Source organism: Salmo trutta, unplaced genomic scaffold (assembly GCF_901001165.1).
Source record: "Salmo trutta unplaced genomic scaffold, fSalTru1.1, whole genome shotgun sequence".
NCBI classification, from domain to species: Eukaryota; Metazoa; Chordata; class Actinopteri; order Salmoniformes; family Salmonidae; genus Salmo; species Salmo trutta.
In genome coordinates this window covers 1,082,597-1,100,501 of record NW_021823412.1, presented here as the reverse complement: position 1 = coordinate 1,100,501, position 17,905 = coordinate 1,082,597, and the positions used below count along the sequence as shown (strand labels likewise).

Below are 17,905 nucleotides of genomic sequence, written 5' to 3'. Positions count from 1 at the left end.
GACTTGGCTTTCGAAGACCTTAGAAAGGCAGTGTAGGATAGATATAGGTCTGTAGCAGTTTGGGTGCAGTCTGGTTGTCTGAAATGACACCAGATTCTCTACATAAAGGACTACTGATGACCATGCCCATAGGGAATAGGGTGCCATTTTGGACTCAGCCCTAATCCATGGCTATACACACTCCATCCCTCTGTGAACTGCCTGTCTATGGCTGTTGAAACTAGTCGTTACCTGTCAGAACTGATGCTGTTGAAACTAGTCGTTACCTGTCAGAACTGATGCTGTTGAAACTAGAGGTGACCTGTCAGAACTGATGCTGTTGAAACTAGAGGTTACCTGTCAGAACTGATGCTGTTGAAACTAGATGTTACCTGTCAGAACTGATGCTGTTGAAACTAGATGTTACCTGTCAGAACTGATGCTGTTGAAACTAGAGGTTACCTGTCAGAACTGATGCTGTTGAAACTAGATGTTACCTGTCAGAACTGATGCTGTTGAAACTAGAGGTTACCTGTCAGAACTGATGCTGTTGAAACTAGAGGTTACCTGTCAGAACTGATGCTGTTGAAACTAGAGGTTACCTGTCAGAACTGATGCTGTTGAAACTAGATGTTACCTGTCAGAACTGATGCTGTTGAAACTAGAGGTTACCTGTCAGAACTGATGCTGTTGAAACTAGTCGTTACCTGTCAGAACTGATGCTGTTGAAACTAGAGGTTACCTGTCAGAACTGATGCTGTTGAAACTAGAGGTTACCTGTCAGAACTGATGCTGTTGAAACTAGTCGTTACCTGTCAGAACTGATGCTGTTGAAACTAGTCGTTACCTGTCAGAACTGATGCTGTTGAAACTAGAGGTGACCTGTCAGAACTGATGCTGTTGAAACTAGAGGTTACCTGTCAGAACTGATGCTGTTGAAACTAGAGGTGACCTGTCAGAACTGATGCTGTTGAAACTAGAGGTTACCTGTCAGAACTGATGCTGTTGAAACTAGAGGTTACCTGTCAGAACTGATGCTGTTGAAACTAGAGGTTACCTGTCAGAACTGATGCTGTTGAAACTAGAGGTGACCTGTCAGAACTGATGCTGTTGAAACTAGTCGTTACCTGTCAGAACTGATGCTGTTGAAACTAGTCGTTACCTGTCAGAACTGATGCTGTTGAAACTAGAGGTTACCTGTCAGAACTGATGCTGTTGAAACTAGAGGTGACCTGTCAGAACTGATGCTGTTGAAACTAGATGTTACCTGTACGAACTGCTGCTGCGCCCCCTGTTGGTTACTCTGTGCCACTACAGCCGTCTGTGTCTGGCTGTCAGGCTGGTTCTGTTGGGGCTGGGCTGCTTGGAGGGTCAGAGTCTGACCACCCTGATAGGAGAGAGGTAGGGTTAGGGTGTTAGGGGGGTGAGAGTGTGTGTACGTGTGTGTGTGTGTGTGTGTGTGTGTGTGTGTGTGTGTGTGTGTGTGTGTGTGTGTGTGTGTGTGTGTGTGTGTGTGTGTGTGTGTGTGTGTGTGTTACCTGCTGCCCTCCGAAGGGGTTGTAAGCGATGACCGGTTGTCCCATGAACATAGAGGTCGGCACCATAACCGCTCCACATGCCATGGGAGCTGTCACTAACTTAGTCACCAACTGCTGTCCCGCCGGAAACCTGGAGAGAGAGAGGAGACATGTTCATTATGTAATCAGTACTGCTGGCCCACCAGAAACCTGGAGAGAGAGAAGACATGTTCAATATGTAATCAGTACTGCTGGCCCGCCGGAAACCTGGAGAGAGAGGAGACATGTTCAATATGTAATCAGTACTGCTGGTCCACCAGAAACCTGGAGAGAGAGAAGACATGTTCATTATGTAATCAGTACTGCTGGCCCACCAGAAACCTGGAGAGAGAGAGGAGACATGTTCATTATGTAATCAGTACTGCTGGTCCACCAGAAACCTGGAGAGAGAGGAGACATGTTCATTATGTAATCAGTACTGCTGGTCCACCAGAAACCTGGAGAGAGAGAAGACATGTTCATTATGTAATCAGTACTGCTGGCCCACCAGAAACCTGGAGAGAGAGAAGACATGTTCATTATGTAATCAGTACTGCTGGCCCACCAGAAACCTGGAGAGAGAGAAGACATGTTCATTATGTAATCAGTACTGCTGGCCCACCAGAAACCTGGAGAGAGAGAATACATGTTCAATATGTAATCAGTACTGCTGGTCCACCAGAAACCTGGAGAGAGAGGAGACATGTTCATTATGTAATCAGTACTGCTGGTCCACCAGAAACCTGGAGAGAGAGAAGACATGTTCATTATGTAATCAGTACTGCTGGCCCACCAGAAACCTGGAGAGAGAGAAGAAATGTTCAATATGTAATCAGTACTGCTGGTCCACCAGAAACCTGGAGAGAGAGAAGACATGTTCATTATGTAATCAGTACTGCTGGTCCACCAGAAACCTGGAGAGAGAGAAGACATGTTCAATATGTAATCAGTACTGCTGGTCCACCAGAAACCTGGAGAGAGAGAAGACATGTTCAATATGTAATCAGTGCGTGTGTGTGTGTGTGTGTGTGTGTGTGTGTGTGTACATACTGTATCTGAGTGTTGTCTTGTGTGAAGGTGGCTACAGCTTGTTGTGTGTTGTTCTGTGGTAGACTGGTACTGATCTGTAGTAGGTTGGGCTGGCCAGGCTGGGACATGATCATGTTGTAGACAGGTTGTTGCTGCTGCTGTTGCTGCTGCTGTTGCTGCTGCTGTTGCTGTTGACGCTGCTGCTGTTGCTGCTGCGGTTGCTGGTACTGTTGACGCTGCTGCTGGACCTAGAGGGAGACAGAGGGCAGACAGAGATGATGTCAGAGAGAGACAGAGAGAGAGAGCAGGTTCTCACAAAGATGATGTAATTGATAAGACAGGTCTAACACTGTGGCTGTTCAGCTATCTATTACCATGGTGATTATATTACAGAACGTAACAAAACATAGCATACAACGAAATAACATATCAACTAAATAACATATCAACTAAATAACATATCAACTAAATAACATATCAACTAAATACCATAACTACTAAATAACATAACTAAATACCATAACAACTAAATACCATAACTAAATACCATAACTACTAAATAACATATCAACTAAATAACATATCAACTAAATAACATAACTACTAAATACCATAACTATTAAATAACATAACAACTAAATAACATAACTAAATAACATAACTACTAAATACCATAACTACTAAATAACATATCAACTAAATAACATAACAACTAAATAACATAACTACTAAATAACATATCAACTAAATAACATATCAACTAAATAACATAACAACTAAATAACATAACAACTAAATAACATAACTACTAAATAACATAACTACTTGTCACGTCCTGACCAGTAAAGGGGTTATTTGTTATTGTAGTATGGTCAGGACGTGGCAGGGGGTGTTTATTTTATGTGGTTCGGGGTTTGTTGGGCTTATGTTAGAGGGGTGTTTGTTTTATGTGTTCCGGGGTTTTTTGGTCTATGTTCTATGTAAGTGTATTTCTATGTTAGTTCTAGTATTTCTATTTCTATGTTTAGTTAATGGGGTTGACCTTCAATTGGAAGCAGCTGATCCTCGTTGCTTCTGATTGAAGGTCCTATGTTTTGGGGTGTTTTTGTAATGGGATTTGTGGGTAGTTGTCTCCTGCTTTGTGTTTGTGCACCTGACAGGACTGTTTAGTGGCGGTCTTTGTTTTGTATACGTGATTTGTTTGTTTTTTCCTTCTTTTCAAAAAAATAAAGAAGATGAGTATACACGTTCCCGCTGCACCTTGGTCCAATCCTTACGACGCCCGTTACACTACTAAATAACATAACTACTAAATACCATATCAACTAAATAACATATCAACTAAATACCATAACAACTAAGTAACATAACTACTAAATAACATAACTACTAAATAACATAACAACTAAATAACATAACAACTAAATAACATAACAACTAAATAACATAACAACTAAATAACATAACTATTAAATAACATATCAACTAAATACCATAACTACTAAATAACATAACAACTAAATAACATAACTATTAAATAACATAACAACTAAATAACATATCAACTAAATACCATAACAACTAAGTAACATAACTACTAAATAACATAACAACTAAATAACATATCAACTAAATACCATAACTACTAAATAACATAACTACTAAATAACATATCAACTAAATAACATATCAACTAAATAACATATCAACTAAATAACATAACTACTAAATAACATAACATATAATACACATAAGACACCATAACATAAAATTTAAAAAACAACCCAACATAATGTTTTATAAAGATAATATGAACATAACATACCAATGCTTGGCTGAATACCTGAGCGAGAGAGTTGTTTTGCTGCAGTTGAAGGTTCTGTTGAGGGGGAGGTGTCTGCTGCTGCTGAATGGTGAGCTGACTTCCTGTATGGGCGCGGTTTAGGACAGTCTGCTGCACCTGATTGGTCAGAACTGCTCCCTGTGGCACCACCTCCACCTGAGGCAGCTGGACATTCAACGCTCCGCCAGGCTGCTGCATGAACATCTATCACCACGGAAACAACAGTTGTCAATCATACGGGTCTCTGTGTGCGTGTTTATTTCTGTGTGTGTCTGTGCAGATCTGTCTGTCTGTGTATATAGTCTACCTGTATGACTGAAGGCTGTGCTCTGTGTAGTTGGTCCTATATGGGGTCAATATGTATCCTACCTGTATGGGGTCTATATCTATCCTACCTGTATGGGGTCTATATCTATCCTACCTGTATGGGGTCACTATATCTCCTACCTGTATGGGGTCTATATATATCCTACCTGTATGGGGTCTATATTATCCTACCTGTATGGGGTCTATATATATCCTACCTGTATGGGGTCTATATATCTCCTACCTGTATGGGGTCTATATATCCTACCTGTATGGGGTTTATATTATCCTACCTGTATTGGGTCTATATTATCCTACCTGTATGGGGTCTATATATCTCCTACCTGTATGGGGTCTATATATATCCTACCTGTATGGCTGAAGGCTGTGCTCTGTGTAGTTGGTCCTATATGGGGTCAATATATACATCCTACCTGTATGGGGTCTATATACCTCCTACCTGTATGGGGTCTATTTCTATCCTACCTGTATGGGGTCTATATACCTCCTACCTGTATGGGGTCTATTTCTATCCTACCTGTATGGGGTCTATATATATATCCTACCTGTGTGGGGTCTATATATCTCCTACCAGTATGGCTGAAGGCTGTGCTCTGTGTAGTCGGTCCTATATGGGGTCAATATATATCCTACCTGTATGGGGACGATATACCTCCTACCTGTATGGCTGAAGGCTGTGCTCTGTGTAGTTGGTCCTATATGGGGTCAATATATAGCCTACCTGTATGGGGACTATATATACTCCTACCTGTATGGGGTCTATATATCTCCTACCTGTATGGGGTCAATATATCTCCTACCTGTATGAGGTCTATATATATCCTACCTGTATGGGGTCTATATATCCTACCTGTACGAGGTCTATATATATATCCTACCTGTATGGGGTCTATATATCCTCTACCTGTATGAGGTCTATATACTCCTACCTGTATGGGGTCTATATACTCCTACCTGTATGAGGTCTATATATATCCTACCTGTATGAGGTCTATATATCTCCTACCTGTATAGGGTCTATATACTTCTACCTGTATGGCTGGGGGCTGTACTCTGTGTAGTTGGTCCTGTATGGCTCTGAGTTCATCCTGCTGTCTCTGGATGTTGGCCTGAATCATCCTGGTCCTCTGCTCTAGCTGGTCCTTTAGGTGCTGCATAGCATTCACCTGGGCTGAGAACTCCAGCACCGGCTTGGGGTTGGAGGGGGGAGTAATGGGGGAAGAGAGAGAGAGGGAAACAGAGGGAGAAAGATGGTTCCCACCATGTTATATGACCAGCAAGCAGTGTCAGGCTACAATAGGTTCTGCTGTCTGACATACTAGTACTGAATGGCTGTAGGGAGGTTCTGCAGTCTGACATACTAGTACTGAATGGCTGTAGGGAGGTTCTGATGTCTGACATACTAGTACTGAATGGCTGTAGGGAGGTTCTGCTGTCTGACATACTAGTACTGAATGGCTGTAGAGAGGTTCTGATGTCTGAATGGCTGTAGGGAGGTTCTGATGTCTGACATACTAGTACTGAATGGCTGTAGAGAGGTTCTGCAGTCTGACATACTAGTACTGAATGGCTGTAGAGAGGTTCTGATGTCTGACATACTAGTACTGAATGGCTGTAGAGAGGTTCTGCTGTCTGTCATACTAGAACTGAATGGCTGTAGAGAGGTTCTGATGTCTAACATACTAGTACTGAATGGCTGTAGGGAGGTTCTGCTGTCTGACATACTAGTACTGAATGGCTGTAGGGAGGTTCTGCTGTCTGACATACTAGAACTGAATGGCTGTAGGGAGGTTCTGATGTCTGAATGGCTGTAGGGAGGTTCTGCTGTCTGACATACTAGTACTGAATGGCTGTAGAGAGGTTCTGCTGTCTGAATGGCTGTAGAGAGGTTCTGATGTCTAACATACTAGTACTGAATGGCTGTAGAGAGGTTCTGCTGTCTGAATGGCTGTAGAGAGGTTCTGATGTCTGACATACTAGTACTGAATGGCTGTAGAGAGGTTCTGCTGTCTGAATGGCTGTAGAGAGGTTCTGATGTCTGACATACTAGTACTGAATGGCTGTAGGGAGGTTCTGATGTCTGACATACTAGTACTGAATGGCTGTAGAGAGGTTCTGATGTCTGACATACTAGTACTGAATGGCTGTAGAGAGATTCTGATGTCTGACATACTAGTACTGAATGGATGTAGGGAGGTTCTGATGTCTGAATGGCTGTAGAGAGGTTCTGATGTCTGACATACTAGAACTGAATGGCTGTAGGGAGGTTCTGATGTCTGACATACTAGTACTGAATGGCTGTAGAGAGGTTCTGCTGTCTGACATACTAGAACTGAATGGCTGTAGGGAGGTTCTGATGTCTGACATACTAGTACTGAATGGCTGTAGAGAGGTTCTGATGTCTGACATACTAGTACTGAATGGCTGTAGAGAGGTTCTGATATCTAACATACTAGTACTGAATGGCTGTAGAGAGGTTCTGATGTCTGACATACTAGTATTGAATGGCTGTAGATAGGTTCTGCTGTCTGACATACTAGTACTGAATGGCTGTAGAGAGGTTCTGCTGTCTAACATACTAGTACTGAATGGCTGTAGAGAGGTTCTGATGTCTGAATGGCTGTAGGGAGGTTCTGCTGTCTGACATACTAGTACTGAATGGCTGTAGAGAGGTTCTGATGTCTGAATGGCTGTAGGGAGGTTCTGCTGTCTGACATACTAGTACTGAATGGCTGTAGAGAGGTTCTGATGTCTGAATGGCTGTAGAGAGGTTCTGATGTCTGACATACTAGTACTGAATGGCTGTAGAGAGGTTCTGATGTCTGTCATACTAGTACTGAATGGCTGTAGAGAGGTTCTGATGTCTGACATACTAGTACTGAATGGCTGTAGGGAGGTTCTGATGTCTGACATACTAGTACTGAATGGCTGTAGAGAGGTTCTGATGTCTGTCATACTAGTACTGAATGGCTGTAGAGAGGTTCTGCTGTCTGAATGGCTGTAGAGAGGTTCTGCTGTCTGAATGGCTGTAGAGAGGTTCTGATGTCTAACATACTAGTACTGAATGGCTGTAGAGAGGTTCTGCTGTCTGACATACTAGTACTGAATGGCTGTAGAGAGGTTCTGATGTCTGACATACTAGTACTGAATGGCTGGAGGATCGTCACACTTTAGCATAGTGTCCCAAATAAGCGCCATATTCACTATTTAGTACACTACTTTTCACCAGGCTCCATAGGGCTAAGTCAAAAGTAGTGCACTATATAGGGAAAAGGGTTCCATTAGGGCTGTAACCTTGGATAGATGGGTACCAGGTGAATAGGGTAGATAGATAGTGTTTCTCACTTGTACGTCTGGCTGTAGTTGGGGTTGTTGTATCACAGGATGGACGGGAGCAACACTGTGTCCCGTGGTCTGAGAACTCATAGACTACACACACACACACACACACACACACACACACACACACACACACACACACACACACACACACACACACACACACACACACACACACACACACACACACACACACACACACACACACACACACACACACAGACAACAGATAAGGATACAGTGTGAGTTTGATTCAGTTGCAGTTGATTCAGAGTTGATTCAATTTAGATTCTTCTCAGGCTGAATTGGCTCTGGTCATCTCCTGTTCCTCCACAACAGATTCAATTCATTATGTATTTTAATAGCACCTGTTGGACTCACCCAACCGCCCAATCAAAACAAACTTGCTTATTTTTTGGGGTTCTTTTCCAATCACTTTCTGTCCAGTCGCATTCTGACCAATCAGATCTCACCTGGCTGCTGATGGAGGAGCGTCTCTGTGATGTCATCTCGATGGTGGAGGCAGCATGTGACTGACGAGGGGGCGTGGCCATGTCCATGTGGAGCTTGGAGGCTGTTGCTATGGAGATGAGAGATCCAATTATAGTCAGAGATACCAATGTGTGAGTGGTCTGAGATGTGTGTGTGTGTGTGTGTGTGTGAGTGGTCTGAGATGTGTGTGTGTGTGTGTGTGTGTGTGTGTGTGAGTGGTCTGAGATGTGTGTGTGAGTGGTCTGAGATGTGTGTGTGTGTGTGAGTAGTCTGAGATGTGTGTGTGAGTGGTCTGAGATGTGTGTGTGAGTGGTCTGAGATGTGTGTGTGAGTGGTCTGAGATGTGTGTGTGAGTGGTCTGAGATGTGTGTGTGTGTGTGTGTGTGTGTATGTGTGTGTGTGTGTGTGTGTGTGTGTGTGTGTGGTCTGAGATGTGTGTGTGCGTGTGTGTGTGTGTGTGTGTGTGTGTGTGTGTGTGTGTGTGTGTGTGTGTGTGTGTGTGTGTGGTCTGAGATGTGTGTGTGCGTGCGTGCGTGCGTGCGTGCGTGTGTGTGTGTGTGTGTGTGTGTGTGTGTGTGTGTGTGTGTGTGTGTGTGTGGTCTGAGATGTGTGTGTGAGTGGTCTGAGATGTGTGTGTGTGTGTGTGTGTGTGTGTGGTCTGAGATGTGTGTGTGCGTGTGTGTGTGTGTGTGTGTGTGTGGTCTGAGATGTGTGTGTGTGTGTTTGTGTGTGTGTTCTCTTACAGGTACAGGTGTTGTCTGAGAGCTGTGAGGAGGTCTTGTGTGAGGACAGAGAGGTGGAGGAGGGGGTGTGGCTACGATCAAAGCGTTCCAGTGCCTCTTTCAGGCTGGAAACTGTGTTGAGCTGAGACTCAGATCCACTGTCTTGACTCTGCTAGAGGGAGCAGAGAGGAGACAAATCACAATGGAGGTAGATAGATAGCTACCACTTAGACAGTCATAGTTATATTAATAACAGATAGATAGTTACCACGTAGACAGTAATAGTTATATTAATAACAGATAGATAGCTACCACTTAGACAGTCATAGTGATATTAATAACAGATAGATAGCTACCACTTAGACAGTCATAGTTATATTAATAACAGATAGATAGCTACCACTTAGACAGTCATAGTTATATTAATAACAGATAGATAGATATCACTTAGACAGTCATAGTTATATTAATAACAGATAGATAGCTACCACTTAGACAGTAATAGTTATATTAATAACAGATAGAAAGCTACCACTTAGACAGTCATAGTTATATTAATAACAGATAGAAAGCTACCACTTAGACAGTAATAGTTATATTAATAACAGATAGAAAGCTACCACTTAGACAGTCATAGTTATATTAATAACAGATAGATAGATATCACTTAGACAGTCATAGTTATATTAATAACAGATAGATAGCTACCACTTAGACAGTCATAGTTATATTAATAACAGATAGATAGCTACCACTTAGACAGTCATAGTTATATTAATAACAGATAGATAGCTACCACTTAGACAGTCATAGTTACATTAATAACAGATAGATAGCTACCACGTAGACAGTCATAGTTATATTAATAACAGATAGATAGCTACCACTTAGACAGTCATAGTTACATTAATAAGAAAGAGGGAAACCCCACATCAATATGGTGAGCAAAGCAACAACAACACAAGTAATGTGTCTCACCTTGTCCACAGTTACCTCAGGGGGGGGCTCTTCAATGATACCCAGCTCTCTACGCTGCTCTGCCCTCACCTCCGCATAGCTACACAGAGAACAGAACAAGTCACCTCTCCATAGTTACACAGAGAACAGAACAAGTCACCTCTCCATAGCTACACAGAGAACAGAACAAGTCTCCTCTCCATAGTTACACAGAGAACAGAACTAGTCACCTCTCCATAGCTACACAGACAACAGAACAAGTCACCTCTCCATAGCTACACAGAAAACAGAACAAGTCACCTCTCCATAGTTACACAGAGAACAGAACAAGTCATCTCTCCATAGCTACACAGAGAACAGAACAAGTCACCTCTCCATAGTTACACAGAGAACAGAACAAGTCACCTCCGCATAGCTACACAGAGAACAGAACAAGTCACCTCTCCATAGCTACACAGAGAACAGAACAAGTCACCTCTCCATAGCTACACAGAGAACAGAACAAGTCACCTCTCCATAGTTACACAGAGAACAGAACAAGTCACCTCTCCATAGCTACACAGAGAACAGAACAAGTCACCTCTCCATAGTTACACAGATAACAGAACAAGTCACCTCTCCATAGTTACACAGACAACAGAACAAGTCACCTCTCCATAGCTACACAGAGAACAGAACAAGTCATCTCTCCATAGTTACACAGACAACAGAACAAGTCACCTCTCCATAGCTACACAGAGAACAGAACAAGTCACCTCTCCATAGCTACACAGAGAGACAGAACAAGTCACCTCTCCATAGCTACACAGAGAACAGAACAAGTCACCTCTCCATAGCTACACAGAGAACAGAACAAGTCACCTCTCCATAGTTACACAGAGAACAGAACAAGTCACCTCTCCATAGCTACACAGAGAACAGAACAAGTCACCTCTCCATAGTTACACAGAGAACAGAACAAGTCACCTCTCCATAGCTACACACGACGTTGTGTGTTCTCCCTACCTGACGACGGTGTGTGTATGTTCTCCCTACCTGACGACGGTGTGTGTATGTTCTCCCTACCTGACGACGTTGTGTGTGTGTTCTCCCTACCTGACGACGGTGTGTGTATGTTCTCCCTACCTGACGACGGTGTGTGTATGTTCTCCCTACCTGACGACGGTGTGTGTATGTTCTCCCTACCTGACGACGGTGTGTGTATGTTCTCCCTACCTGACGACGGTGTGTGTATGTTCTCCCTACCTGACGACGGTGTGTGTATGTTCTCCCTACCTGACGACGGTGTGTGTATGTTCTCCCTACCTGACGACGGTGTGTGTATGTTCTCCCTACCTGACGACGGTGTGTGTGTATGTTCTCCCTACCTGACGACGGTGTGTGTATGTTCTCCCTACCTGACGACGGTGTGTGTATGTTCTCCCTACCTGACGACGGTGTGTGTATGGTCTCCCTACCTGACGACGGTGTGTGTATATTCTCCCTACCTGACGACCATTGTGTGTATGGTCTCCCTACCTGACGACGGTGTGTGTATGGTCTCCCTACCTGACGACGGTGTGTGTATGGTCTCCCTACCTGACGACGGTGTGTGTATGTTCTCCCTACCTGACGACCATTGTGTGTATGGTCTCCCTACCTGACGACGGTGTGTGTATGGTCTCCCTACCTGACGACGGTGTGTGTATGGTCTCCCTACCTGACGACGGTGTGTGTATGTTCTCCCTACCTGACGACGGTGTGTGTATGGTCTCCCTACCTGACGACGGTGTGTGTGCAGACGATGAACTCAGGCCTGGAGTTCCACTGGTGATAGGTGATGTAGTAATGAGTCTGGAGCCAGATCCACTGTTGACCTTTAGTCAGGAACCTGTAGTAACACGACTTCCCTTTACCATACTGCATCACTAGACAGAGAGGAGAGAGAGGCGGTCAGAGTGTGTGTGTGTGTGTGTGTGTGTGTGTGTGTGTGTGTGTGTGTGTGTGTGTGTGTGTGTGTGTGTGTGTGTAACTCACAGTGTTCGTGACACTTGGCCAGTGTCTCCAGGTCGTCTACATGATAGTAGTCGTACCCCGACGTCCCCAGAACCTCAAATGGAAGGTAGCCTATGATTGGTGGAGCCCTGGAGGGAGGAAATGAAATAATCAGTTACCCAGCCTGCTTATTAACATAATACCACTTGAGGATGTGTGTGTGTGGATGTGTTTAACTGATAACTGAAGTCCCCACAAGAATAGTAAACAAACAAAACTTTGACCAACTGGGGACATTTTGCTGTTCCCCCAAGGTCAAATGCTATTTCTAGGGGGTTTAGGGTTAAGGTTAGCATTAGTGTTAGGATTACGTTAAGGTTAGGAGCTAGGGTTAGGAGCTAGGGTTAGGAGCTAGGGTTAGGGTTAGGAGCTAGGGTTAGTTTTAGGGTTAGTTTTAGGGTTAGGAGCTAGGGTTAGGAGCTAGGGTTAGGAGCTAGGGTTAGTTTTAGGGTTAGGAGCTAGGGTTAGTTTTAGGGTTAGGAGCTAGGGTTAGGAGCTAGGGTTAGGAGCTAGGGTTAGGGTTAGGAGCTAGGGTTAGGAGCTAGGGTTAGGAGCTAGGGTTAGGAGCTAGGGTTAGGGTTAGGAGCTAGGGTTAGTTTTAGGGTTAGGAGCTAGGGTTAGTTTTAGGGTTAGGAGCTAGGGTTAGTTTTAGGGTTAGGAGCTAGGGTTAGGAGCTAGGGTTAGTAGCTAGGGTTAGTTTTAAGGTTAGTAGCTAGGGTTAGTTTTAGGGTTAGTAGCTAGGGTTAGTTTTAGGGTTAGGAGCTAGGGTTAGGTTTAGGGTTAGGAGCTAGGGTTAGTTTTAGGGTTAGGAGCTAGGGTTAGTTTTAGGGTTAGGAGCTAGGGTTAGGTTTAAGGTTAGTAGCTAGGGTTAGTTTTAGGGTTAGGAGCTAGGGTTAGTTTTAGGGTTAGGAGCTAGGGTTAGGAGCTAGGGTTAGGTTTAGGGTTAGTAGCTAGGGTTAGTTTTAAGGTTAGGAGCTAGGGTTAGGAGCTAGGGTTAGGTTTAGGGTTAGTAGCTAGGGTTAGTTTTAAGGTTAGTAGCTAGGGTTAGGAGCTAGGGTTAGTTTTAGGGTTAGGAGCTAGGGTTAGGTTTAAGGTTAGTAGCTAGGGTTAGGAGCTAGGGTTAGTTTTAAGGTTAGGAGCTAGGGTTAGGTTTAAGGTTAGTAGCTAGGGTTAGGAGCTAGGGTTAGTTTTAGGGTTAGGAGCTAGGGTTAGTTTTAAGGTTAGGAGCTAGGGTTAGGTTTAAGGTTAGTAGCTAGGGTTAGGTTTAAGGTTAGGAGCTAGGGTTAGGTTTAAGGTTAGGAGCTAGGGTTAGGTTTAAAGTTAGGAGCTAGGGTTAGGTTTAAGGTTAGGAGCTAGGGTTAGGTTTAAGGTTAGTAGCTAGGGTTAGGTTTAAGGTTAGGAGCTAGGGTTAGGTTTAAGGTTAGTAGCTAGGGTTAGGAGCTAGGGTTAGTTTTAAGGTTAGTAGCTAGGGTTAGTTTTAGTGTTAAGAGCTTGGGTTAGGTTTAAGGTTAGGTTTTTGGGTTAAGGTTAGGGTAAGAGTACGGGTTAGGGAAAATAGGATTTTGAATGGGACTGAATTGTGTGTCCCCACAAGGTTAGCTGTACAAGACTGTGTGTGTGTGTGTGTGTGTGTGTGTGTGTGTGTGTGTGTGTGTGTGTGTGTGTGTGTGTGTGTGTGTGTGTGTGTGTGTGTGTGTGTGTGTGTGTGTGTGTGTGTGTGTGGTATGTCAGGTCAACTGAGGACAATGAGTGGTGAACTTTAATGGTGAAACCATCTAATTATACAGAATGAATTACCTGTGAATAATAACTTCTACTACAGACTGTTACCTGTGGTCTAGGAATAACAACTTCTACTACAGACTGTTACCTGTGGTCTAGGAATAACAACTTCTACTACAGACTGTGTTACCTGTGGTCTAGGAATAACAACTTCTACTACAGACTGTGTTACCTGTGGTCTAGGAATAACAACTTCTACTACAGACTGTGTTACCTGTGGTCTAGGAATAAGAACTTCTACTACAGACTGTTACCTGTGGTCTAGGAATAACAACTTCTACTACAGACTGTGTTACCTGTGGTCTAGGAATAACAACTTCTACTACAGACTGTGTTACCTGTGGTCTAGGAATAACAACTTCTACTACAGACTGTTACCTGTGGTCTAGGAATAAGAACTTCAACTACAGACTGTTACCTGTGGTCTAGGAATAATAACTTCTACTACAGACTGTGTTACCTGTGGTCTAGGAATAATAACTTCTACTACAGACTGTTACCTGTGGTCTAGGAATAACAACTTCTACTACAGACTGTGTTACCTGTGGTCTAGGAATAAGAACTTCCACTCCAGGCTGTGTCGGGAGGTGAACTCTTCATTGGGCTCCGCCACTGTACACATCTCCTATGGAGGGATAGACAACAAGATAGATATCAATATATATTACATATAATATAGATGATTGAATATAGATAGACAATATACACTCAGTATACAATATACACTCAGTATACAATATACACTCAATATACACTCAATATACACTCAATATACACCCAATTTGCCTCCAGAACAGCCTGAATTCTTCGGGACATGGATTCTACAAGGTGTCTGAAACGTTCCACAGCCATCACGCAGTTGTCAATGTTTTTCCACTCCTCAATTGTCCAGTGTTCATCCTCACGTGCCCACTGGAGCCGCTTCTTCTTGTTTATAGCTGATAGGAGTGGAACCCGGTGTGGTCTGGTTCCTCTCTAGGTTTCTTCCTAGGTTCTGGCCTTTCTAGGGAGTTTTTCCTAGGGAGTTTTTCCTAGCCACCGTGCTTCTACACCTGCATTGCTTGCTGTTTGGGGTTTTAGGCTGTTATTATGACTGTGAAGAATCCATCTAGAGAAACTGTACAGCACTTTGAGATATCAGCTGATGTAAGAAGGGCTTTATAAATACATTTGATTTGATTTGGTCGTCTGCTGCAATAGCCCGTCCTTGACAAGGACCAACGAGCTGTGCGTTCTGAGATGCCGTTCTGCACACCACTGTTGTTCTGCCTAAGTCATTTGCTTGTTTTTGGCCCGTCTGTTAGCTCGCACAATTCCTGACATTCTCCTTCGACCTCTCTCATCAACGAGCTGTTTTCACCCAAAGGACTGCCGCTGACTGGACGTTTTTTTGTTTGTCGCTCCATTCTCGGTAAACGCTAGACACTGTTGTGAAAAAGCCCAGGAGTACGTCCATTTCTGAGATACTAGATCCGGCGCCTGGCACCGACGATCATACCGCAAAGCCTCTTAGGTCACTCGTTTTGCCCATTCTAATGTTCAATACAACAGTAACTGAATGCCTTGAAGCCTGTCTGCCTGGTTTATATAGCAAGCCCCTGTCACGTGACTCACTGTCTGTAGGAGTGATCCATTTTAGTGAACAGGGTGGTGTACCTAATAAACTGTCCGGTGAGTGTATATAATATAGAAAATATGTATATGCAGGTGTAGCTTTGTTGTGTTTAATACTGTTTGTTAAATAGGCTTGACCATCAACTTTCTGTTACTTCATTGTGTGTGTGTGTGTGTGTGTGTGTGTGTGTGTGTGTGTGTGTGTGTGTGTGTGTGTGTGTGTGTGTGTGTGTGTGTGTGTGTGTTTGTGTGTAAGTGCTGAGCGATTAACCAAAATGTTGGTTAATTGTGAGCTTTTAAACAACTAACTGACCAACGTTGGTTCAATTATTTGAATTCCATTTTGTTCAGTTTTTTTATGTGAGCTCAATGCGCAGTTTTTCTAGAGACAAATCAGATCAAGCCCGAACTGTGCGTTATAGTAGTGTCACGGTCGTCGTATGAATGAGACCAAGGCGCAGTGTGTGTATCGTTCCACATCTTTATTTATCTGTGAAACTATGCAGGACATACAATAAACTAATAAACAAAAACAACAGACAGTGACAAAGAGGTGCAACATACACTAACTCAAAAATAATCTCCCACAAACACTAGTGGGAAAAACAACAACTTAAATATGATCCCCAATTAGAGACAACGATGACCAGCTGCCTCTAATTGGGAATCATACAACAAAAAAAAACATATAAAAGAGAAACTAGAACCAACATAGAAATAAATAAACTAGACAAAACCCCCCCAGTCACGCCCTGACTGACACATCCTGACCAGCAGAGGGAGCAATTGTATTCGTTTTGGTCAGGACGTGGCAGAGGTTTTTGTGTTATGTGTAGATTGGTTGTTGGACTCTCAATTGGAGGCAGGTGGTTCTAGTTGCCTCTGATTGGGAGTCCTATAAACAGGTGTGTGTCTTTCTTTGGGGTTGTGGGTAGTTGTTTTTGCACTGTGTTTTGTGTGCCTGCAAAACTGTTCCTGTCGTGTTTATTTTCCTGTGGATGCTTTACTCGAGTTTGTTAAAAATATGAGTATCCACATTCCCGCTGCGCCTTGGTCCATTACTGACGACAGACCTTACACTGACCTACTCTACCATTGAAAAATACAAGTTCTCTATGGTCAGGACGTGACAAGTAGGGAGTTTCAGTTTTCAACAGGCCAATATTCTACATAGTTTAGTGCAGAAAACATGGTAATTAACTACAATGACCATAATCCTTTGCACGCCTAGAGAAGAGAGAAGAACGTGCGATCAAGAGCAGTTTCTTCGTGAGGTATCTCTACCTGGAAATACAGGATCTAAGTGATTGATAGTTGGTATTCAGCAGTCATTAAATAATGCCTTATTTACTTTGAAGAACTACTAAAATAGTGTTTTTGTCAGACAGCATCTCTATAGAGATGAGACGATGACTTGGAATGAAATAATAAAGTCATCAAATAAAACAAATGTAATATACAGAACTGAAATATTTTATTAAAGTAGAGTAATGTGAATATCTGAAGGTTAATAAGTGATTAGCAGTAATGGGCCGTCACTACCATCATGGGACTTGTATTCTGTGTTGTTACAGCATTCAACCCACATAATGCATAGTGCATTTAATGTTTACAAATAAATAATTCAAATCGAAAACCAGGATTATTTTTTCATTAATCGAACCGAAACCGAACCGACCTCAAGAAGCACTAATTGCTCAGCGCAAGTGTGTGTGGTGTATGTGTGTGGTGTGTGTGGTGTGTGGGTGTGTGTGTGTGGTGTGTGGGTGTGTGTGTGGTGTGTGGGTGTGTGTGTGGTGTGTGGGTGTGTGTGTGTGGTGTGTGGGTGTGTGTGTGGTGTGTGGGTGTGTGTGTGGTGTGTGGGTGTGTGTGTGTGTGTGTGTGTGTGTGTGTGTGTGTGTGTGTGTGTGTGTGTGTGTGTGTGTGTGATGTGTGTCTCACCTTGATGAACTGTGGTTTAGCCAGCCTGACGGTGGCTACGAAGCAGACCAGGTCATCAAAGGCAGGTTGTAGGGATCTCTGTAACACTCCTGCTAAACCATTCCTGGTGGTGTTGGGGACTAGAGAGAGGAGAGGAGAGGAGAGGAGAGGAGAGGAGAGGAGAGACGAGGAGAGACGAGGAGAGGAGAGGACGAGGAGAGACGAGGAGAGGACGAGGAGAGACGAGGAGAGACGAGGAGAGGAGAGGAGAGACGAGGAGAGACGAGGAGAGGAGAGGACGAGGAGAGGAG

At 43.5% G+C, this 17,905-nt stretch overlaps 1 protein-coding gene across 4 annotated transcripts in view; it reads right to left on the bottom strand.

Annotated features, from left to right (window-relative positions):
* Positions 1-17,905, bottom strand: part of LOC115190785 (circadian locomoter output cycles protein kaput) — a 41,578-nt gene that overhangs the window by 5,122 nt on the left and 18,551 nt on the right. For 2 of the 4 annotated variants that reach the window (XM_029748853.1, XM_029748852.1), the window contains 13 exons: positions 17,616-17,734; positions 14,603-14,685; positions 12,261-12,367; positions 12,004-12,151; positions 10,266-10,344; positions 9,309-9,459; positions 8,547-8,653; positions 8,080-8,163; positions 5,766-5,924; positions 4,390-4,611; positions 2,586-2,812; positions 1,518-1,647; positions 1,247-1,366 (listed from right to left, as the gene is read on the bottom strand). In XM_029748853.1, the coding sequence (XP_029604713.1) occupies positions 1,247-1,366; positions 1,518-1,647; positions 2,586-2,812; positions 4,390-4,611; positions 5,766-5,924; positions 8,080-8,163; positions 8,547-8,653; positions 9,309-9,459; positions 10,266-10,344; positions 12,004-12,151; positions 12,261-12,367; positions 14,603-14,685; positions 17,616-17,734 (1,736 nt within the window). The remainder of the gene's footprint in view (positions 1-1,246; positions 1,367-1,517; positions 1,648-2,585; positions 2,813-4,389; positions 4,612-5,765; positions 5,925-8,079; positions 8,164-8,546; positions 8,654-9,308; positions 9,460-10,265; positions 10,345-12,003; positions 12,152-12,260; positions 12,368-14,602; positions 14,686-17,615; positions 17,735-17,905) is intronic. The other 2 variants (XM_029748855.1, XM_029748854.1) reach the window with 2 other exon arrangements.